Source organism: Vigna unguiculata, chromosome 11, assembly GCF_004118075.2.
Source record: "Vigna unguiculata cultivar IT97K-499-35 chromosome 11, ASM411807v1, whole genome shotgun sequence".
NCBI classification, from domain to species: domain Eukaryota; kingdom Viridiplantae; phylum Streptophyta; class Magnoliopsida; order Fabales; family Fabaceae; genus Vigna; species Vigna unguiculata.
This window is the reverse complement of record NC_040289.1, coordinates 31,452,889-31,478,049: the sequence shown is the minus strand read 5'-3', so window position 1 is coordinate 31,478,049 and position 25,161 is coordinate 31,452,889. Positions and strand designations below refer to the sequence as shown.

The following is a 25,161-nucleotide window of genomic DNA, read 5'->3' as shown; positions in this document are numbered from 1 at the left end:
TACTCTTTAAGGAGACAAAAGAGTTAATCCTAATATATTATGAAAAACAAAATTGTTGCGATAAATAAATATCAAGGAGAAAACTTCGATCGTTCGAATCGAAAATATTACATTTGATAGTCTTACCACCCATATACAATGACCTCTCATTGAACATGAAAAATTTCCACCATTAAAGGGAAAACAAATTATCTAAACAAAAACAAAAATATCTGATAATACTCAAAAGCTGATGCATGTACATGAAAGCTTGAATGATGAAATCTACACCTAATTCAAAATCAAGAGCACGTTTCTCTATTTTCAAACTCCGCCAAAAAACCAAAATTCCCGCGCAAAAAGCCCGTACCTAAATAGAAACACAAAACTCTGAATCATCTCTCTCAATCGCGTGTAACAAAAAAATGGAGAAGGGGTTAATCTCCGTAGACCGTTGGGCGGAAGGAAGCGAAGCTTACTTCCTCACCCACCTCCACTCCGACCACACCAACGGCCTCACCTCCACCTGGTCCCACGGACCCCTCTTCTGCTCCTCCGTCACCGCCAAACTCCTCCCCTTCAAGATCCCCGGCTTCGATCTCTCCCTCCTCCGCATCCTCCACCCCGGCACCTCCCACATTCTCACCCTCTCATCCACCGTCCTCCACGTCACCGTCATAGACGCCTGTCACGTCCCCGGTATGTAATCCTATCACACCTTCTCTTCACGCACTTTTCATTTCTCATTTTCACTCGTTTCCCATTCTTCCCACCAACAGGTTCCATCATGCTCCTCTTCCGCGGCGACTTCGGCTGCGTCCTCCACACCGGCGACTTCAGGTGGGAAGCCACGTGCCAGAGAGCAACCGACGCCCGTCACATGCTTGGCCACGCTCTCCAGAACCTTCCCGTCGTTGACATCCTTTACCTCGACAACACTTACTCCAATCCTATCTATGATTTTTCGCCTCGCCATGCAGCGGCTCAGAAGGTTATTCAAATTGTCTAATTTGCGGTTCTTGTGGATTATTCTTGTTATTGTGTTTTGCTTGATTCAATTGGTATTGGATTTCAGGTTATTGATATAATTTCTTCGCATCCCGATCATGAAGTCATTATCGGGATGAACACTTTGGGGAAGGAAGATCTGCTGGTTGAAATTTCGCGTGCGCTACGAATCAAGGCATCTTTCTAACCGCTCTTTTAGAATAAAATTGAAGCCAGTCTTTCTTGTCTCTACGATGTACAGTGCGAGAGTGAAAAGATTATTTTGAAGTTGTTTTGATTTAATCCTAAAAAAAATCTGATGTAGTTATATTTGCAATTGTCTACTAGTTTTTGAAACCTTGGTTGTTAACTTAGGCAAAAAGTAGTGTACTCCACTTGCTGCTCCTGTTTTTTGCGGGCATTATTTGATTTATACCTTAATGGACATAGCTATGAATGTCTTGTTAGAATTGGAGCATATTTTCATATCATTTTTGTTTTAGTTGTCGTGTTTTGTCCACGTCACCATGTTAATCTCGTGGATTTTGCTTTCTTTTATGGTTGTCATTGTTGGAGTTAGTATTCTGAACGATGGTTTGCTTTTTCACTGAGGTTTTTCTGTTTTTCAATTGAAGATTTGTGTGTGGCCAGAGCGGTTGCGGACTATGTATCTTCTTGGTTACCCTGATATTTTTACAACGAACACGTCTCTTACTAGAGTTAGAGCTGTTCCTCAATATAGCTTTAGCATTGAAACTCTGGAGGCATTGAATACAATGTGCCCAACAATAGGAATCTTGCCATCGGGTCTTCCATGGATGAAGAAATCACTTCAAAAGATTAGAGTTTCTTTCTGGTTCCTTTTTGACATCTCGTTATAAGAGAGGCAAATGGGGTGCAAATAGTGAGGCCGAGATTGGTGACCAAGTTGGAAACATAGGATCGCCGGAGAAAATTCACGAGTACATGTACACAGTTCCCTACTCTGATCACTCCAACTATAAGGAGATTGAAGAGTTTATAAAGTTTGTTCAACCAACCAGACTCAAGGGCATTGTGGCTTCCTCGTCATGCTATATTGAACCTATGTACTATTTTGGTCGACTTTGTTGTGTGGACCAACAGACACAACCGTTGGATGGGGAGCAGAAAAGGAAAGAAAGTTGTAAAAGAGAAAGAGAAGAAGCAGTCAGCTCCAAAGCTTCATTTAGAGGTGATAATGTTCAGACAGGTAAAGAGAGAAGCAAGGCTTTGAAGCGCAGGTTTTCTGGTGTTCGTGTGAGCAGGTTTAGTATATTAAGAAGAACGCACCGTGGTACAAAACTTCGGAGGAACAGTTCTGATGAAGAATGATGCATGCGCAAGATTTTATGCACTCCTTTCTCAGTCTATGGAGCAAGGTAATCCTCATAACTCTTAATTCAGCTTTAGGTGTTTTGTTTGTTAATATATCTCTAATAGAAAGGTTAGATGATCATCAAATTGCAATTTCATGTGGTTTTATATTCCCCGTGTAACCAATACTCATTTGAAACGTTAAAAGGTTGGTTGGCTAGTAACACATATTTTGTAACTTGAAATTATTGTGTGGATATTTGTCTATAACTGTTTTTTAAAAGAATGTCTAATGACATTGCTAGTGAAAAGCTGTAGATGTGTTCACAGAAATCTCTAACTTGCAACCACTTTAGCTCACCTTCTCAATACTGTAAATATTTCATAAAAACCTATCCTTTACATTTCTTTTTATGTTAATTTTTCCTCTTTAATTTCAATAATTATTCTTTATCAATTAAATTATAATGTCATTTTAAAAGTGATTTAATCATTTAGCTTATACTTCTGTTGAGAATATAAATGTTAGTTATTTTTTAAATTTCCAATTAATTTGTAAATTTAAAAAAAATAGTTTTCTATGCATTTGTTTTTTATTTTAAATGTGCTTTTACACATTTTTCTTTTAATTTATTATATGATTTTAGTTTAGGTAGGTTGACATTTTTACTGTGTTGTCTAATTATAGATTATGTATGGTAAGACTTATTTTTTCCAATAACTATTTTAGAAGCTATATCTTGTGTGACTTTAAATATGTGAATATAGTAATGGTATTTTTACTAAAATGGTACAGTATATGATGACTTTTATGAAAATGGATAAATTTTAAAAAACTATGTAATTGAGTAAATTTTGTTTAAAGACATGATTTTAAAATGAAAAATATATTGTATTTTCTATCTTGAATTTCGTTAATCCCTTTTTCTCTTATCAAAATTCTGTTTGAAATCATGTTTATTATATATACATACATATATATATATATATATATATATATATATATATATATATATACCGGGAATGAATTTTTTATCTTTTATATTTATTTCTCTCTTTTCATTGATCATCTTAAGGGGAAGCTATTACTTTTTATTTTCTATGTTAGGAAATTTAATTTCTTCCAAAGGGGGAATAACATTAGCGGTTTCTCCTCTCGTTTTGTTCCATATCTTTTCAGCAGTTTTTATTACATTCTCCTTACGAGAGCAGCAACAGATATAATTAAAAAAGCATGAATTTTAATTGATTAACACAATAATCGTGATGAGATAAGTAGAAACGAAGGAAGTAAAAAATAAAACTTATAATGATCATAAGCTGTATTCAAATTCATTGGAGAAAGTACAGCATAACCGCAGAACATAGGAAGGAGGGATGTTTTTCTAGCTCTCCCCTTATTCTCTTACATTTCAGTATTTTCAGAGAGCGGATTTCAAATTACATCATAACAGAATTCAAAATTCTACGAATTAAAAACACGGAAAAATACAGAGAAATATTTCTATATATATATAAATCAAATTCAATGCAATATACGGAATTATTATTATCAAAATTATTAGATGTTAGACTATGGGGCAGTTCTATTAGTTTTTATGGTATATCATGTTGTAGGAACGTGAGATACTTAGACAAGTTTTGGAAATAAAATGATTCTTTGATAAAGTTTGGATCGACAGAACTTTGATAAACAACTATTTTTGGTAAAAAAACTTTATTACTTTATTTTAGTATCTTTCATACAAAAATAAGAAATTAATTCATTTAGTAGTTTTGTTAGCAAAATATTTGTCAAAGTAAAGTTTTGTTTTGAAAATGACAAAAGTAAGAGAGAAAAGAGAATATCATATCTTAGTGTGAAAAAAATGTAATTCTTACATATGTCAACAAAGGAGTCCAGATTTTCTACTGACTTTTTTGGTAGTCTTCTGCTGAGCATTAAAAATACATTGTGTTGGTATTTTAAATATCTTTTTAATATATTTTAAATCGTCAAAATTAGTGGTAATCAGTGTATTATGAAGGCACTATAGAGGAATAGTACAAAAAAATCAGCAAAGAATCCAAATTTGTCAACAAAGTGGGTATGATATGGATATCCTATATGTTGAATAAATATTTATTTCGTGCATGTCTTTATATTTGTGTGCTAACAATCTTTCACAGATCTGATGAAGACAATATCTATTGAATAGATGAAGCAACATCCATTTTTGTTGAAAAGGTTTTTCATTATTTATCAAGCATGTGAAATTGAAATATATGACAAAATAATGTATACAAGAGAACAAACATACACATATACACATACTCCCTCTATCATTAGTATGGTTTGTCATATCATAATTTGATTCATTAATTTTCTCTTCTAATTCCTTAATTTAACTTATGTTAGCTTATTAATTTCTTACTTTTTCCTCCTTAGGATTCATCAAATAGAATTAAAGCAAGAAAAGACTAGAATACTAACCTAATTTCATTAATACGATTCATGATACAAAACTAAGTACAAAAAAGAAAAAAAAATTTGATACAATCAACATGTTGATATTTAAAAACAACTAATTGAAATACTAGCAGAACTCATAAAAACATAAATGCAACACCAATGATGCAATGCATGACCCTAAAGTCAACCTAATCAGTCATCCTAATTGTTGTCTCTATTGTGGTTTGAGGTTAACAAACCATGAATGTCATGGATTTGGTCATCCAAATCATGGAACTTTTCATTGCAAAAACTGTGGTGTGCTTCTTGAGACATGTTGAGTTCACGTAATTGATGAAGAACCAACCTTTCAAAGTGGGAATATGTAGGACCTCTATCTTCTAGAGGATTGTATGGACTAATCTCCATTGGTTTAGCACTAGGTTCATCTGTTTCCACCAATTGTTGCTCCACCAATTCCTCTTGCATTCCAGACATTTCCAACCTTAGAAATCTCATCTTATGCATGTTGAGACATGAGACTTGATTCAAAATACTACTAGACTCCTCTAGCTCATCTTTCACATCAACTCCAAAGTACTTTATGAGTTCTAGATTTTATTTAAAACAAAACAAAACCAAGTAAAAGGGGGGAAGGTGAATAAACTTCACTCATAAACATGTTTACTTTTGTTGGACTCCTTCTTCCATCTTTGGTAGGGGTTAAGAGCTCATCAGATGGAAAAAACAACAACACAACCAAAATACCAAAGAATGTAGTAGATATAATTCCTATAACTTGCAAAAATCTATAAAGAGTGATAACTAATGAATAACAACAGTAAATCACCAAAATCAAAAAGCAAATACACCAAGATTTTTAAATTGAAAAACTCATTAAAACAAGTGTAAAAATCACGAGTTATCCAAACCAAAGAAATGACTCTACTATGATCAGCATAGAGTACAAATAAGTCTTAAACAATTGCACAAAATAGTGGTAACACTCTACCAAACAACAAAGTAAAAAATCTTGCAAATGGAGAAGAAGGAAGATAAAAATACTAAATACACAATTGTAGAGTGAGTTGAATATCTCTCAACTCAGATCTCGTATCAATGATCTAACCGATCAAAATGAAGAACATGATGTCCCAATTCAATGGAATGAATTTGTAATATTGATTTTACAGTCACATCTCTTTTAAAAACGTGAATAGTTTTTTCTTTTCTTCTCTTTTAATGTGTTAGTACTTTAAGGTAGTGTTTGTTACAAGACTTGAACTATTGGTGATGACGGATATCTATTCATTGAGGATGTTTGTTTCAGGTGATTTAGAAGGATATGTGAGAATGTATGTGGAGGGATGCACGCAAGGATTCATCTTAACATATTTTGAAGAGATATGAGTGGATGTACTCTCACTTTGAATATTTGACTAACATACCCTCTAGTAATTGCATGCATCAATGAGGAGAAAACCCATTGGAAGAAACCATAGACATGAAATATATTTTTAGTTTTGTACATTTCAAAAACTAATATGTCTCTTTAATTTCATGGAGAACAAAAAGTTGTAATAATAATAATAAATTGTAATTTTAATTTCATTTTTTTAATTTATATTTAAATTTATATCATCTTTATCCTCAAGGGTAAAATAGTAATCATATAAATTTATATATTAAAACATTTTTTTTTAATTTATCATACTTATCATATCATATACATACTTTTATTTCAAATCTACTTCAATCACACGATCTATCCCTTAATCCAAACAATAACACAATCCTCTTTCAATTCTTTCAAATTCATCCATTCACTCTCCAATCCAAACAAACCCTAAGTGAATTATGATTTTTTCTTTTCTGTCTCTTTTTACAATCACTCCATTAGATTAAGTGAGATATCAAGTATGTTTTTTAACTTTTAGACATTTTCTCCTCACAAATATATATATATATATATATATATATATATATATATATATATATATATATATATATATATATATAACTACATTTAGAATGACCGGAATAAGGTTTTCTTTTGTTTGACCAAGTAATCAATGTTACTATGTATCCTGAATATAAAATTCTTTTCATGGGTCATTCTCCAAAGAAGGAGAAAACCTTAGACCCATTGTTAATGTAGTGGACAACAACGACCGTTCTGATAGAATGGCTCCATTTTCACTTTCATGACTTTGAAAATTGAAACTGCATAGACCTAAGAAGAAAACCAACATGGCAGGCCAAATTTCATGCCTTCATTGTAATCACTTAATTCCTGCGTCGGAGGGAAAAATAATTTGATGTCCATATGAAAAACAGGCAAAAATTAAAAAGAAAGAGGAAAAATATTTCACACAAAGAAAAACTATTAAAGCAGGAATATAGGTAAAAAATACAAACATAGGTATGAAAATGTTAATGATGTTGTCACTGTTGACCTAATATAAGGTTTGGAAATTGGGTTTCGTAATGTGCGTGTCATGCTTACGATTAGCATGGCATGTAAAAGTCTAAAATGTCAACTAAGAAACCAGGGAAAAGACAAAACAAGAATATAATAAGTTTCGTCAGGAAGGAAGAATTTAAATAAAGTATTAAATCAATTATATGAAGTGGGATAATGATGATTCACTCCCCACAAATAAATAAATGAATATATGCATTTTTGACTTTTTCAACTTATTGGATAGCTTGTAGCTGTTTTTGTGGCACCTTAGCAAATGACCAAAAAATATTTAATTCACCAAAATTTAAGACAAACTTTCCACAAAATATATAACTTATATGGTGGATAATTTCCAACTTCAGTCGCGTCTTTGTTGCCACGAGAAATTCACATACTAATGACAAAGAAAAGAAACTATTTTTAATATACGTGTACTTAGGGTCAAATATAATTGTCACGACAAACGGTAGATAGAACCGTGTTAACCAAAATTGGGTTAAAGAATAGGACTTTCATGGGATGAAATTACTCTTCTACTTATATATATATATATACTATTTTATAATATCATTTTTGCATTATAAATCTGAATTTTTATTTCTTTTAAAAGTATTTTTAGGAATGATATAAATGTTTTGAATTTTTTAAATCAAAATATTTTGAAGACCTGTGATATAACCCTCCATAAATTTTGAGATCAAAAAGTTGGAACAGTGAATTCCAGAAGCATTTGTTGACTTTGCTTGAACAAGACAAAACAGAAGAGTAGCAGCTATTAACTTTGTTCGTTCAGACACGACCGGGTCATTGATTGGACCCATTCCACGTTTCTTCCTCTCACACACAACACAACCCCACCAAGCTCATAATATCTATCTACCTTCATTACCTTCTCTGCAAATTGCACGGTGGAACCATTAAACCACTGACACCATGTGGAACAAGACACCACCTTTGTTATGGCTTTCTCTCCTCATCACATGCTTCTTCTCTTTCCACAGTTCTACATCACTCGCAGCTTTGACCACCATCTCAGAAAATCAATCTCTCTCCGGGGATCAAACTCTTGTCTCCCAAAATGGAACCTTTGAACTGGGTTTCTTCACCACAGGTAACACCTCTAAATACTATATAGGCATGTGGTACAGAAAAATACCTCAAAGAACTTATGTTTGGGTTGCAAATAGAGAAGACCCAGTTTCTGATAAGAATTCTGCTAAATTAACAATATTGGATGGTAATTTAGTGGTCTTAGACCAGTCCCAAAATATAGTTTGGTCAACGAATTTGAGTTCTCCTAGCTCGGGTTCTGTGCTAGCCCTGCTTCTAGATTCTGGGAATCTTATATTAAGCGATAGGGCTAATGCAACAGCAACTGATGCTATGTGGCAGAGTTTCGATCACCCCACCGACACGTGGCTTCCCGGAGGCAAGATAAGTTTGAACAACAAAACAAAGAAGCCGCAGTATCTGACTTCATGGAAGAATCTTGATGATCCTGCAACGGGAATGTTCTCTCTTGAACTAGACCCTGAAGGAAGCAATGCATATTTGATTCGTTGGAATAGAACTGAGCAGTATTGGACAAGTGGTTCTTGGAATGGACAAATTTTCAGCTTGGTTCCTGAGATGAGACTAAACTACATCTACAATTTCACCTTTGAGTCCAACGAGAACGAGAGCTACTTCACCTACTCCTTGTATAACGAGTCCATTATATCTCGCTTTTTCATGGATGTCTCGGGGCAGATTAAGCAACTGACGTGGCTGGACAATGCTCAGCAGTGGAATTTGTTCTGGTCTCAGCCAAGGCAACAGTGTGAAGTGTATGCTTTCTGTGGTGGATTTGGGAAATGCACTGAGAATTCCATGCCATATTGTAGTTGTTTAACTGGGTATGAGCCAAAGTCACAATCGGATTGGAATCTTTCGGATTACTCAGGGGGGTGTGTGAGAAAGACGGAGCTGCAATGTGCCTCACCAGACTCCTCTAACAAGGGCAGTGACAGGTTCCTTTCAATTCTCAACATGAAATTGCCTAATCATTCACAATCCATAGGAGCCGGGAATGTTGGGGAATGTGAATCAACATGCTTGAGTAACTGTTCTTGTACTGCATATGCTTATGACAACAATGGTTGTTCAATTTGGTATGGTGATCTCTTGAATCTGCAGCAGCTTACTCAAGATGACAGCAGTGGCCAGACTTTGTTTCTCAAACTTGCAGCGTCTGAGTTTCATGATTCTAAAAGCAATAAAGGGACACTCATTGGTGCGGTTGCTGGAGCTGTTGGTGGTGTGGTGGTTCTTCTGATTGTTTTGGTGTTTGTGATTCTGCGGCGCAGAAAGAGGCATGTTGGGATAGGAACATCTGTGGAGGGCTCATTGGTGGCATTTGGGTACAGGGATTTACAAAATGCTACTAAGAATTTCTCAGAGAAACTGGGAGGAGGGGGTTTTGGCTCTGTCTTCAAAGGAACATTGCCTGATTCCAGTGTCATTGCAGTGAAGAAGCTTGAAAGCATTAGCCAAGGTGAGAAGCAGTTCAGAACGGAAGTGAGCACAATTGGGACAGTCCAACATGTGAATCTTGTAAGGCTTCGCGGGTTCTGTTCGGAAGGTACTAAGAAACTTCTGGTTTATGATTACATGCCAAATGGTTCCTTGGATTCCAAAATGTTTCAGGAAGATAGATCAAAGGTGTTGGAGTGGAAAATGAGGTACCAAATTGCTCTTGGAACAGCAAGGGGGTTGAATTATCTTCACGAGAAGTGTAGAGACTGCATCATACACTGTGATGTGAAGCCAGAAAACATTCTCCTTGATGCTGATTTTGTTCCAAAGGTGGCAGATTTTGGCCTTGCAAAGCTGGTTGGAAGGGACTTCAGCAGAGTCCTCACAACCATGAGAGGGACAAGAGGTTATCTTGCCCCAGAGTGGATTTCAGGTGTGGCTATCACTGCCAAAGCTGATGTTTACAGCTATGGAATGATGCTTTTTGAGTTTGTGTCAGGTAGGAGGAACTCTGAGGCCTCGGAAGATGGCCAAGTGAGGTTCTTCCCTACTTTTGCTGCAAACACTGTCCACCAAGAGGGGAATGTGCTTGGCTTGTTGGACCCTAGGTTGGAGGGAAATGCTGACATTGAAGAGGTCATTAGAGTCATCAAAATTGCTTCATGGTGTGTCCAAGATGATGAATCTCACAGGCCTTCCATGGGTCAGGTGGTTCAAATCCTTGAAGGGTTCTTGGATGTGACTTTGCCTCCAATTCCAAGGACCCTCCAAGCCTTTGTTGACAACCATGAGAACATAGTTTTCTTCACTGACTCCAGCTCCACACAGAGTTCACAGGTAAAGAGTAACACCTCAACTGCTTCCTCTCAAGCCAAGAGCAATACCTCATCCAAAAATTCTCAGTCCTCATGACAAAATTCAGAGAACATGGCTTCTCTTAGTCACTCAAAATACTTTGATTTTGAGGCATTTAATCGTAATGTTATGGTTTGCCAAAGAAGGATTTCTGCTAAGATGCTTTTGTGTTCAATCAAAAACAGTGTCATCTGAGTCTGATATATAGCTATTCCTGTTTTTATTTGTACGCTTGGACTTGGGGGATCATTAGAGGAGAATTGTGAAGGAAACATGGTGCATCTAAGTTAGGTGCATTAAGTAATAAATTAATAAATGTGCGAGATTCTCTGGAACACTTTTGTAATATAGTAGTTGCAGATTTTGTTTTACTTTTCTACAGTAAGATATTCTCAATGATTTTTTATGTTTACAGACAACAAACTCTCCCAAATGTTTTAGACTTTATGTTCATAGACTTGTAGAACTGGACAAGTGTCATGTTCATTATTCAAGCTTGTTGGAAGATACAGTTTCCTAGAAAGTGATTGACACTTCACAAAAGCATATGATAAAAGAAAGGCATCAAAACAATAATATTGGTTCTCTGATAAACTTGACTTGCTGTTACTTAGGATACCGGTTTTCTTAAAATCTGGAACAAAATAAATATTGAATTTGCATGCCTATCAAGATTTCGATTACTCTGACAATGAAAGTTGCTTTAGTCCTGGTACTTGGTGGGTAATTATTTGGATAATGTGTTGAGAAATTGTTTTTGTATAAAGTCTTTTCACCAAAGGGAGGGATATAAGCATGAGTATTATAATTTTTTTAATTCATTGAATATATATATTTATATATATATATATATATATATTTATATGCTTCTTCTTTTTTTACCTCCTTTGATGATACAAGAAGTGCCGTGATGGATTTTCTCAATTGTAGATTTTACAAGTTATAAATTCCTTAGGACTAGTTTAGGTTGAAACTTGATTTAAACATTATATGACTTATTGTTTTATGGTAATTAAGGTCTTGAATTAATTCTTACCAGAGTTATCTATCATCTATTTTAGCAACTTAAAATTAATGAAATAAAATATTTCATTATAATATTCAAAACCAGATAATTTAGTGTATAAAGTATATTAATACAATATTACAAATAACAAGATTATAAAAATATATCATTTATACAAACCAACTAAACTAACAAGCTCAATACATGAACTAGTCACTACTAAAGCTCCTCGAAACCTTTACCTACTCTAACTGATAGTTCTTCATCTTCCAAAAGTGTCTCTAAACTTAAAACTCCATCTACTCCCACCAAAATGGTGATCATCACAAAAGAATAAAACAACAAAAGACCACAAAGTGCAAGGATAAGCTAGCTATACAAGAACAATCATACCTCACAAATAACCAATTTTATTACAATTACCATAAGCGATCAAAATCACTATTGGGCCCAATATCCAGCCCACTCACGCGCTCTCTATCCAAAAAAGAAGAGAGAATAAGAAAAGAGACTTTAGTAGTAGTCTTTGGACGTGACGGAGAAAGAGAGAAAATCATAGAATAATGGCCACAAGCTCTAGGGAAAAGTTTGGACTAACAGAAGCCATGAATGAAAGGTGCGTTTCCCTTTTATCCATTATTTTGTTATATTGTTGTGTTACAAAGTGATAAGTCTGAACCCTCTCTTATATACCTATGTATATACACAGAGGAATAATAAGGGGGAAAAACGGGAAAGGGGAAAACTATAGGAAACGATTGTTGCTTCTAAGCAATAATGTTAATAAATCCTAACGGTAATATAGCTATTTTAACACTCTCCCCTTAAGCTGGATGGTGTATATTCACCAGTCCCAACTTGGAAACTATGGATCTAAACTAAACCCGGTGAGGAAATTTGGTGAAGATGTCTGCGAGCTATTCTTCAAAGCGAATGGGGAGGAGATGAAGAAGGTTAGCTTGGATCTTTTCGCGGACAACGTGGCAGTCGAGATCAATGTGTTTCGTTCTTTCGTGAAAGCTTTGGTTGTGTGCGATGTGTTTGGCAGATTTGTTGTCACAATATAGCGTGGCTGTGGCTGAGGGTTGAATGTGGAAATCTTGAAGGAGATAGTTGAGCCATTGCATCTCACAAACTATAGCATGATATTCTACTTCTGTTGAAGATCGAGAAACAATTTGTTGTTTCTTAGACTTCCAGGATATAAGAGCAGAACCTAGGAAAATACAGAATCATGTTGTTGATCTTCTAGTAATTGGGCAAGTAGCCCAATCTGAATCACTAAAAGCTTTGATTTGGAGGGGTGAATCAGCAACAAAGAAGAGTCCTTGGGACGGACTGGATTTTATGTATCGAAGGATATGCTACAAAGCCCAATAATAGTAGTCAGTGGGTGATTGCATAAATTGACTTAGCAAATTGACAGAGAAACATAAATCAGGTATAATGTTAGTAAGGTAAAGCAACTCCCCTATTAGCCTTCGGTATGAACTTGGGTTGGATAGGTAGTTTTCTGTTTTATACAGAGACTTTGTGTCACTCAAGAAAGGGGTAGAGTAGGGCTTGCTTCCCAGCATTCTTGTTTCTTCTAAAATGTCTAGGGCATATTTTCGTTGGCACAAATGTATTCTTTTCTTTGATCTAGCCACTTCAATCCCCAAAAAATATTTTAGCTCTCCCAAGTTTTTGATTCTGAACTTGCTGTGTAGGAGGCCTTTTATATGTTCAATATCTTCCATAGAATTTTCTGCCAAAATTATATCATCTACATAGACAAGTAAAGCTGTAAAATTTGTAGGAGTTTTCTTTATGAATAGAGAATGATCTGAATTAGATTGAGTATAATTGGCAGAGATAAGAAAGGATGAGAGTTTATCAAACCACTATTTGCTGGCCTGCTTCAGACCATAGAGAGATTTTGTTAATCTACAATCTACAAACTTGACCTTTTTTAGGGAGATTTAAACCTAGTGGTGGCTCCATGTATACTTCTTTATTTAGGTCTCCATGGAGAAAAGCATTGTCAACGTCAAACTGGTGTAGAAAGCAGTTTTGTGTGGCAGCTAGAGAGAGTAAGAGCCTAACTGTGGTCAGTTTGGCCACTAGAGAAAATGTGTCCAAATAATCAATTCCTTCTTGTTGTGTGTATCCTTTTGCTACTAGGCGAGCTTTATATCTCTTTATACTTCCATCTGCCTTATGTTTAATTTTATACAGCCATTTGTAGCCAATGGGGTTTTTCTTAGAGGCAGTTGAGTCAAGAACCATGTGTGGTTGTCTTGTAGAGCTTTGATTTCTTTTTCCATAGCTTTTGTCCACTCGGGATTGGTTTTAGCCTCTGCATAAGTGCTTGGTTCATTGTTGGTTGATATGGCCAGTGTGTATCTCAAGTGTTTGGCAAATAAAGAATCATAAGACAACACATCAAAGATGGGATAAGCAGTTTTTAAATTATTTTTCTCACATAGAGTTCTAAAGGAAGAGTGATTTACCTGGTGTAGTCATTTAGGTATTCAGGAGTCCTTCTGATCCTGGTGGATCTTCTGCTGTCCTGATTCTGAATGGGAGCAAACTCACTGTTCTGATTTTACTGTCCTGATTCACCGTTATTTGAGACTTCTTCATCTTCAGTGGGTGCAGATGATTCAGTTTGATCATCATTGTTATTGCATTCGTAGGGTATTTGGTCTTGCATGTCGATAATAACATGCTCATTTAAGAAATCATCATAATGGAAATTATCTTGTGAATCTCCAGAAACATTGTTGTGATTTTTGTAAGGGAAAACATTTTCATAAAAGATAACGTTTCTGCTTACAAAGATTTCTCTGGTATGACTGTCAAGAACAATGTAACCTTTTACACCACTTTTATATCCTAGGAAAACACACTTTTTAGCTCTAGGAGAAAATTTATTTTTATTGCCTTCAAAAGTGGAGGCAAAGCACAAACACTCAAAACTTTTTAAATCTAGATATGTGGGAGGAATATTATACAGTAAGTCATGAGGGATTTTTCCTTTAAGAACAGTAGAGGGTAGCCTATTTATCAAATATACAACATGAGAAACAACATAGGACCAATAGGCCTTAGGGATATTAGATTGAAAAAGGAGGCTATGAGTTTTATTTAAAATGTGCTGATGTTTGCGCTCCACAACAGAGTTCTGTTGGGGAGTCTCAACACAACTTCTTTGATGATCAATACCATGCTCATTGTATAAAGTAGTGAAATCAAATTCTGGCCCATTGTCAGATCTAATGGTTTTAATTGTTTTACCAAATTGGGTTTTAATTTTTACAACAAAATTCTGCAACAATTCCCTAGTTTGACTTTTAGCATTCATTAGAAAAGCCCAAGTGTGTCTACTGTGATCATCAACAATATAAGGAAATATTTATGCCCATGAACAGAAGGTATAGAAACAGATCCCTATATATCACAATATATTAGATCAAAGCAATTATCAGAATGCGAAGTACTATGAGTATAAGAAAGTTTATGTTGTTTGGCATAATGACAAATATCACAAATAGTTTTAGAGTGTACTTGAATGTAAGGAAAATTTCTACATAGTTGTTCAATAGTTTTCTGTCTTGGATGGCCTAATCTATAGTGCCACAAATCAACATATACATGTTTATAAGAAAGAACAGTACTAGGTACAAAATCTTGATTAAAAATAGGAGAACATTGGAGAAAGTATAGCCCTTTGTAAACATTAGCATGCCCAATCATCCTCAATGTAGAACTGTCCTGAATCTGACAAAACTCGGGGAGAAAAGTTAGGATGCAATTTAAATCCTTTGTCAATCTTTGAACAAATATGAGATTAAAAGTAAAGCCAGAAATGTATAAAACCTTTAAAATGACAAATTCCTTAGAAAATTGGATGGTTCCAGCATGTTCTACAGTGACTAGTGAATTGTTTGACAGTCTAACAGATATAGGTTTGATTTTATAGAATGTAATAAAATGGTTTTTCTCATGTGTAATATGATTAGTGGCTCTCGTGTCTATAATCCCGGAGAGATTACTTGCTTTTCTCCTGGTGTGTTCCTCTGAACTTGGTTAATATTGTGTGGCTGTGAGGTACTATCATTGCTTTCCAGCATTTTCAGAAGTCTTTGCATTTTTTTCAGGAGTAAAGGGGTTGAGAGGCTTGTCAGGGTTGTTCTGTTTTCTAGTTTGGGTTTCAGTGGCAATGTTAGGTTCTTCTTTACAAGCATTTGCCTGACTCCAACCATTCAGTTTGCCTTTTTCTTGACTGTTTTGGTTATCAATCTTGTTGTACCATGATGGATAGCCATGTTTTGAATAACATTCATCTACAGTGTGATTCATTTTATGGTAGTAGGAACTGTTTGCCGTAATTGAGATTACTTCCCCTTCCTCTTCCTTGGCCTTGACCACGCAGTCCAGATCCGCGCCCTTGATTCTTCCAATTCTGATCTTGTTTCCACTGGTTCTATCTAGTAGTAGTGCTTGCTAGAATTTTTGTTTCAACAGTCTGATTGATGACTCCAACAATTTGTTTCTCTTGTTGCATAATGAGAGAAAATACCATGTTGATGCTTGGAAGGGGTTCCATCAAAAGAATTTGAGTTCTCACAGTATTATAGGTGTCATTTAACCCTTTTAGGAAGCAAATAACATGTTCTATTTCTTTGTATTTAATAGAGGTTCTAGACAAATCATAATTGCATGGAATATCATAGGTGCATGATGGTATGGGTATGAGAAACTCTAATTCTTCCCAGAGAATTTTTAAATCAGTAAAAAATTGGGTTACATTCCTTTCACCTTGCTTAATGGAATGGATTTCTTGGAGTAGATCTAAAATTCTGAAATAATCTCCTTTAGAGAATCTCTCTTTTAATTCTTCCCATAATTATTTTGCCTCTTCAATATAGATGACACTTTCTGCTATTTGAGGAGAAAGGGTTTTGATGATCCAAGATAGCACCATCGTGTTGCACCTTTCCTAGGCATCATATAAAGAATCATTCTTTTGGGGTTTCTTGGTGCCTCCATCAATAAATTTGACCTTGTTCTTGGAGAGGAGGGCTCTTTTCATGTTCCTGCTCTAAGAAGAGTAATTAGTCTCATTTAAGATTTGAGAGATAAAAGTAAGACATGGATTTTCTCTAGGATGTAGGTAAAAAGGACTGGCAGGATTGAGGGATTGATCTCAATTGTTGGGGTTCATCTGGACAACCGTCTGCACAACATTCCCTTCCATGGTTACAAGATTGCAAGATCCAAGAAACCCGGTAGAAGCAATCAGGATGATCAAAGATAAAATCAGCAGTAGAGGAACGTATAGCCTGGATTGGCTCTTGATACCATATTGGGCCCAATATCTAGCCCACTCACGTGCTCTTTATCCAAAAGAGAAGAGAGAATAAGAAAAGAGACTTTAGCAGTAGTCTTTGGATGCGACGGAGAAAGAGAGAAAATCAGAGAATGATGGCCACAAGCTCTAGGGAAGAGTTTGGACTAACGGAAGCCATGAACGAAAGGTGCATTTCTCTTTTATCCATTATTCTGTTATATTGTTGTGTTACAAAGTGAAAAGTCTGAACCCTCTCTTATATACGTATGTATATACACAGAGGAATAATAAGGGAAAAAAAACGGGAAAGGGGGAAACTATAGGAAACGATTGTTGCTTCTAAGCAATAATGTTAATAAATCCTAACGGTAATATAGTTATTTTAACATTTCTCAAACATGTATTCTATCATACTCTCTAGAACTTGATTTGTTCGGATAAGTGAAACATGAATAAAACTAGAGACATTATGCACTTGTGGTGGTGGAACAACTCGCCTACCCAAACTATCACACACAAGGTAAATCTTTTTTACTGTCATAGAACCTTGTGGCCATTCTCATGACATGACTTCCTACCACTCTTACTACCTAATCATCATTGTTTACATGAGTATGAATGACTAATGGAGTTTTAGGATTAACTCCCCAATATGTTGCAATTCTATCCTCAGTGCACACCCTAAAGATTTAAGTATTATCACCAATTCTTAAATATCAACCAATTACAATTATTGTAACAAAATGTTTTTACAAGATCCTCATACCCACAATCATACATCAACATGTCTTATCATATACATTTTCATCAATTTATGCTATGCAACTCAGCTCATCACAACATATTATATTCAATTCATAATAATGAGAACCATAAACATACTTCACATCTACCACAAAACACCCTAAAACAGTCAAATAAGAGAAATAGGCAAAGCAGAGCAAATAGTGCTATACATAAAGTACATCAAAGCTCTAAAAATCATTACTCTAACCACAAACTTCAAAACAAATATCCCACCGGTCAAAGTGAAGAATCACATGTCTAGGACCAGCTGTCAAAATTTCAGCTTGATCCGACGGTTAACGAAGCGAGAATCTTCATTTTACCATGAGATCGTAGACTTGAAAAAACAACCCCTGAAACCTACTAACTTCTAGTACCCGATGGTCCAAAAGTAGTGTCCGAAGATTAATTTATTTTTCTTATATTATCGATTTTTTTTCTTTATTCTTAAATCAAAAGATTAATTTATTTTTTCTATTAAGTTCTGATCCTCTTAAATGTAATATTCTTTTTAAAAGTCTTAACGTAACTTAAGGTAACTCTTGAAAGTCATGAGACTCTAGTTGAATTGTCAAACACTTATTAACACAATTTGAATCATGATGAAATATTAGTTTATAACCTGCCATCACCAAGACTATAACAAGAAAACACTTAACAAGGATACAGTTATCAAGAGAGATCAACAATTATGTTATTATTTATAAATTTTTTGATAAAAAATAGGGATTAAAAAAATTTGTATCCACAAATGTTTTTTGTTAAAATCTATAAATAAATATCTTTAGTTGATATTTCAATGGGTATCAGTATTTAGTGGATACATTCAATTTATAATTTTACCTTAATTAGAACCAATTGATTCATCAATATTTTTCAATAATTTATACTCACACAACAATTCAAATATCTCATAAATCAAAATTGAAGAGCAAATCTCAATTACTCATAGTCTTCTAATTCATAACATCAATCAAATCAAAATAACCAAACAACATTTCAACATTACTAGTTGTACTCACTTCAACTTGTTATCAGCCCTTGTAAGAAAAATTAATAAACAATAATAAGGCATTTTCAACATCCAACCTAAAAATGTTAAAAAAATAAATTTATAAGTTTTTGTTTCAATTTATTTATTTACCTAATAAGGAATCTTCAACTTACTATTATATTTTTAATATTTGATTGTCTCAATAAGAAATACATAAATAAAGATAAATTTAAAGATAACTATAACTTTATTTCAACATAAATATAAATTTAAAGATAGGTATAATTTTATTTATCAACATTTATTACTTATACATCTTCACTGACACATAAACACCACTAAAGGAAGAAAGTTCAATTGCAAAATTAGTAAAAGTACACTTTTTACTATGACATTACTTACGCTTGATGTGTCCTAAAGAATGAGGCAAGTTAACAAGACACAAACACTTGTAATCGTTATGCAAAAAGGGAAAGTACATTCCATTAGTAGAGTAAAAGACCATAGTTTCATATCCATCTTAATTTTTATTGTCAAGATTAAATATTTTTATGTCTTTTAATTTTTAATAAAATTGAAATTAATTTATTTTTAAAATTTTGATCTAATTTAGTCCCCAACTTTAGAATTCCGTAGATTTAGTCATTTCAATCAAATTTTGTTAAGTGTATTTAACGTTTCAAATACATTTTATGATAGCATTTAGTTGTTTACACCATTTGACACATTTTTACTTCAATGTTAACTAAGAAACTATCATGAAACGCGTTTGAAACGTCAAATAAACTTACTAAAATTTGGTTAAAATGACTAAATTCATACAATTCTAAAGTTGAGAGACTAAATTAGACCAAAATTTTGAAAATAATCTAATTCCAATTTTTACTTAAAGTTGAGAGATAAAAACATATTTAATCATTATTATTATTATTATTATATTATTATTATTATTATTATTATTATTATTATTAAATGGATGTTGTATAAAGCATGCATGCCTCCACATTGCTTTACCTGCCTTTGCCTTTCTATTCACCTTTTCATAAGATACAAACTCTACTGATTGCAATTGCCACCCACTTTCTTTTCTCCTTTTCGTTTTTCTTTCTTTTTCTCAAAAGATCAACAAACTAATTATGTTTTACCAAAACCAAACTTTTCTCCATCTTTCTAACATGTAAATTTGACACGATGCAATAGTTTATTCACAATAGTTTAAGACACGAAACCTTGGGCAGCAATCTAAAGCGGAGTATGATTGCCTACAATGTTTCTAAAATAAAATTGCCAAACCCATGGTTGAAGAAATCTTAGCCACGTGCATTTCAAGTACCTTTTCTTAGATTAATTATGTACCAATTGTGTTTGGTTACCTTCATCAATCTACTTTCTTTATGCACTTTTCACTAAACTAAACTTCTCTTCAATAATTTGTCTTAGACAGCATAAAGTAGGGCATGTTTTCTAGGTTGATTTTGTGAGCTAGACATAATTTGATGAATCGCATAAAAAAATTTATTTAACATAAAAAATATTACGGTTATGAGGAAACTAATGGCCTTTTTTTTAGCACTTAATGGATTTGAATGAATTAAAATGAAAATTGGTTCACTTTTTTGTCTTATAACTCATCAAACGTGTTGTAGGCTCAAGCTGAAATAATTCCATTTTCTACAAACTGACTAGTTCAAACTTTGCATTTCATTATATTCATTCGGATAAGATTTGTTTTCGAAATTATTTAATTTTTAATTTTACACTAAAAATTTGCAAATACTATTAAAATATAAATAAAATTTGTGTAGAATATCAAAATAGAAAAAGAAACTGTTATAGGTAAAAACAAAATGTAAAATTTATGTGTAGACAAAAAGGTTAAATGCATTGGTCCTACTATTAATTATTTTCGTGCCAAATGTCATGCTTTAGCGAACATCAATAAATGATACAATACAACAAAAAGTAAAATTTTATCTAAAACCTAGACGAAAAAAATATTAAAAATTATATACGAAATTCAAAGTTCCCGAGGAGCCAAAAAATTATTGAAGTAAAAATCATATATATATATATATATATATATATATATATATATATATATATATACACATTTTCCATCGTAAATTTTGTATATTTCAATTGTAAAAAAAAAAAAATCTAATTAATTACTACTATTATATATACTTTTATAGCAACTGAAGCATTACCTTATAAAAAGAAAGTTTGCAATAATTATAGCCGTTTCCTTTATGATCCACCTGGATGAATTGTTTGCCTCTTTTTAGTGAAGAAAAGTAGCCATTCCATGCTTTCCTTACTCGCTTCTTAAAGCACTTCTTTCAGATTTTTATATATATATTTTTTTCATTTTATGTTAGCATAAATTTTTATCTAATTTCTTAAAAAAAATATCTGATAAAATATTGTCAATTATTTTCCATCAATAAATAACGATTCTTTTAGCATACTACTAGTAATTAATATGATATTTCGTTTTCTCCTTTGTTTGTTTATATATGTTATATATTATTCAGTATTCGGATGTAGGATACATTAATTCTTTCCTTTTTGTTAATTATCTAAAAAAGTTGAGTAACTTTTTTTCCAAAATAAATTAAGTGAGGTAGGAAATTAGATAACCCAATTTGTTAAGTTATTGTGGGAAAAACTTGTATAATTTGAATGACACGATGGGTGAGTGGAAGCGTGGAAAGAATTAAGAAGCGTTCCATAGAAAGCCAACTTTATATCAATCATATTATTGACCTCCAGATATCTTCATGTGCAAGAATTTGGATGAATAAAAATAAATTTTTAAATAAGATATAAATATTTATTTAATTACTAGATTAACATTTTTGGGGTTAGAAATAATACATGATAAGATAATATATGTCACGTGATAGGAATTTAGTTGGATTTCATAGAACTTCAAGATTCGGTGCATATATTTAGCGTACACAAGTACAATAATGTTAGCACATTTTTGCTTCATTTTGTTGCTCATAATAATGTTAACACATGTGTAGACTAATGCTTTGAGAGTTATACGTAACTTTCATTCTGCACACCTTTATATTTTTCAGCATGCTTGTAACTTTATTTATAATACATCTTGTTACAAGGCAACTCTTCAACTTTTTTTTTCTTTATCCACATAAGGTTTAGACTTACATTTTCTAACAATTCATTTTTCAAAGATGAGTTTCTTTTATATTGTTACATTTAAAAAAAAAATTACATTTAGCATTTTCACGCACATTTTACTCATGAGTAGTTAGAAGTGGACTTAAACTTAACTAAACCTCACAAAATCGACTTGTAAAATGAGGATTGCATCCAATTATATATTGTGAGTTGACTTTATTTCTAGTTGATGTGAGACTTCCAACATACCCTCACGTCGAGCTATATTCATCTTGTGTGTGAGAGTGAGACTACAAATTAGTGGGTTGTCCTTTAGCGACCTGATAGGGATGGAACAGAATATCCAAAAAAAATCTCACTAGGATAATCTCGCTTTGAGACCATGTTAGAAGTGGACTTAAGCCTAACTTAACCTCACAAAACCGACTTGTAAAATGAGGATTACACCCACTTATATATTATAAATTGACCTTATTTTTACTTGATGTGAAACTTCCAACTTATCACCAAAACAAACCATTAATTGTGATAGTATTAATAGGAAATTCATCAAGAAGATTCAACAATAAAATTGAACCAAATATACATTAAAAAAAAACGCCACCTCCAATCTAAAGTCATAATCTAAAGTTATATTTTGGTAGAACTGTGTCATTTTTTTTTTCTATTTGAGGGCCAAAAATGAAAAAAAAAATTATGCATGCTCATTTTGTATTCGTTTTTTTTTTCTAATGTTTCTTTGTCTCACAGACCTGTCCTGTGGTCATTGTTGATAAATAACCAAATTTAAATTACATATATGTACTATGCAGTACACACAATATCCATCATTTAAACAATAATCTAAATTTATAATTTCACTTGCTGAAAATATGTACAAATTATTTCAAAACCATATTATAGAATCTGATCGGCAAGATAATTTAATAATTTACAAATCATGAATGCACTCGTATTATTTCAGAAGTAAATTCTGTACAAATGAAACTTAATTTCAATACAACAACCAACATCTTTCGCTATAAAATTTCATTAACTACTTTTCCTAGTTTGCATCGGTTAGATATGTATTGTCATGTCAGAAACCCAAACAAAAGCATGGCAAAGGGAAATAAATGTAGAACTGTTTCTTCTGTCTCTCCCACCCTACAATCCTTTCCAAGCTTAGCCACTGGAATACAGCACTCATGTCACTGTCTTTTGTGTTGTGTTGTGCCCAAGAAACCTTCGACACTAAGCATAGAGATAGCAGAGCAGAGAATGTAGAACCATGCACCAACCACCAAAACGACCCTTCTCACGTCAAAAATTAATGCCTCATAATGGTACTTTCTAATACTTCCCTGCGAAAATGCTTCCGATGATGAACCAGAAACTATCGCAAAGTTCTTGATTAGTACAGTCATTGTTAATTGTCATCTGACTCATGATCAACTTTCATTAATTTTTTCTTAAAATCTGTAAGTCTCGATCGTGAAAGCTAAACGGGACTATGGCCATTCGATAATCTTGAACTATATCATGATAATTTCTGGTATCTTTGTCTTGTGGATTTTCTCTGAGCCTTGGGATTTTAGGTGACCTTTTTTTGCACGGAGAACTCGAGTCCCAAACGGCGAAAAAGTAGAGCAATGTTGAAGTCAAAAGAATACCAAAAAGCTTTCCCCAAAATACCGTAAACGCTAAGCTTAGTAGAACCAAGTATATTCCATAGCACTCGAATCTTTTTTGCTTCTCTAGTGGGCTTCCATGACCACCCTCTTTCCCTTTTTCCATGGTGGAGTACTGAGTTGAAACGGTCGTTGATTCTGATGACGCGTGTGAAGCTGAAGATGAAGTTGACAGAGGCGATTGAAGGGTTTTTGTTTCCCCATACTTCAAATTCTTGTGTTTGTACCCAAAGGAATCGTGGATGTAACGGTTTTTATGGTGATCTCTTTTATTCTGCAAGAGAAAAACATCTAAGTTAAAATAGGAAAATAAAAATTATCAAGCGATCGTGGTTTGTGTGAGTGATTGGAGAAATTAAACTGAAAAAACGATGAAGAACTTTTTGTAATGAAGGAATGAATCGAAGACTAACCAGTATGGTTTCGTAGAACACAGCTTTGATCACCCGAGAAATGGTTCGTTTAGGTGAAACGTGGTGGAAGTACACAGATTTGGGTTGTGAATTCTTCACCATTTGTTGTTTCTCTGAAGTGGGGTGGCGTGAGAAATGAATGGGAGAAGAACGATGAGGAGCAACTTCGGAGTTTAACATGCAATCTATGTCAACGACAGGGCGAAAACATAGGAACTTGTTCTTTGAGAAGCTCCTCATGATTTTGCTGGATGAAGATATTTGTGTGTAAACTCCAAAAGGGAAGATGAAGACGAAGATGACTTGTGATTTTCTTTGGTTCGTTGGTTCTACAGCAAGACGAAGCTGTGGTTAGAGGACATTATATAACGTTGGTATGGTCATGGACATGGGTTTGGTTACCGTTCATTATTATGTTTTTTTTATTGTTTTTTTTATTTTGTTTGAGTGAAAGGGTAGAAAGTGGGGGAAGAAAAGGAAGAAGCACTTTGGGGTGTGTGTGAGGAAGATGTTGAAGGATGTGACATATAAAAATATATTTTTCTTTTGGGAAAGAGAGATAGAGAGAGTTTAATTTAAAGATATTAATTTTGCAATAGCATAAAGGTGAGAGAGAAAAAGAGCGTCTTTAATGGTTATGGATAGTGAGTCAGGTAGCGTGGAGAATATATGAACTGTTGCTGTGTCGTCTAAACGAAGGGTTTTGCTTTGTCGTGCATTAAATTTTATGGTACGAAGGATTTTGCCTCATTTAAGATGGTTTAATTTGGATTCGGATTGAGATCATGACACAGAAACAGTTAATTTTTCATTTAGGATTTGCAATTATATATAACTTTTCTCATGATTTCCATTATTTGATGCGATTTGAAAGGACAACATGCCTATTTAATGTATTTCTAAACACACTTTATTGATACTAGAAGCCTCGTGTTATCCAATTTCTAGTTTGGAGTTCATCGCTTGACATGCCATTAAGCTTTCTTTATATTAGGTTTAGATCTTATTAAAATACTATTTAACTATTGATTACAAAATATGATTGGCCTAGACAAATTTGTACAATGTTTAGACTCACTAAGATTTTTCTTCTGTCAAAAGAAAAAAAAATCATGAATATCGAACTTATTTAAGATAAAATGAATTTAGATGTATGGTTGGATTGGGCATCCATATGTAAACATAATCAACCTTTAATTTTAGAAATGTGGATTGATTCAAGATTTTGAATTAATTAATCAAAAG

General features: G+C 33.5%; 3 protein-coding genes across 3 annotated transcripts; 2 read left to right on the top strand and 1 right to left on the bottom strand.

The window, feature by feature from the left end:
* The first annotated feature begins 369 nt into the window (after positions 1 to 369).
* On the top strand, positions 370 to 2,687 carry LOC114170519 (5' exonuclease Apollo-like). Its single transcript, XM_028056013.1, is given in 5 exon segments — positions 370 to 678; positions 759 to 970; positions 1,055 to 1,162; positions 1,602 to 1,796; positions 1,798 to 2,687. Coding segments are annotated over 5 exon segments (1,311 nt in total). The 5' UTR covers positions 370 to 404; the 3' UTR covers positions 2,320 to 2,687.
* Positions 2,688 to 7,997: 5,310 nt separating this feature from the next.
* On the top strand, positions 7,998 to 10,979 carry LOC114169294 (G-type lectin S-receptor-like serine/threonine-protein kinase At2g19130). The gene has a single exon (XM_028054379.1). The coding sequence runs from the start codon at positions 8,130 to 8,132 to the stop codon at positions 10,620 to 10,622; it is 2,493 nt and encodes an 830-aa protein (XP_027910180.1). The 5' UTR covers positions 7,998 to 8,129; the 3' UTR covers positions 10,623 to 10,979.
* Positions 10,980 to 22,755: 11,776 nt separating this feature from the next.
* Positions 22,756 to 24,266, bottom strand: LOC114168781. The gene is made up of 2 exons (XM_028053727.1): positions 23,917 to 24,266; positions 22,756 to 23,777 (listed from the first exon to the last, which is right to left on the bottom strand). Exons 1-2 carry the CDS (start codon positions 24,154 to 24,156, stop codon positions 23,274 to 23,276), a joined length of 744 nt encoding a protein of 247 aa, XP_027909528.1. The 5' UTR covers positions 24,157 to 24,266; the 3' UTR covers positions 22,756 to 23,273.
* Between the last annotated feature and the right edge of the window lie 895 nt (positions 24,267 to 25,161).

Coding starts and splice junctions, on each gene's coding strand:
- LOC114169294 (XM_028054379.1), top strand. CDS start 8,130: ATGTGGAACAAGACACCACCTTTGTTATGGCTTTCTCTCCTCATCACA.
- LOC114168781 (XM_028053727.1), bottom strand. CDS start 24,156: ATGAGGAGCTTCTCAAAGAACAAGTTCCTATGTTTTCGCCCTGTCGTT. Junction 23,778..23,916: donor TGTTCTACGAAACCATACTG/GTTAGTCTTCGA, acceptor TTTCTCTTGCAG/AATAAAAGAGATCACCATAA.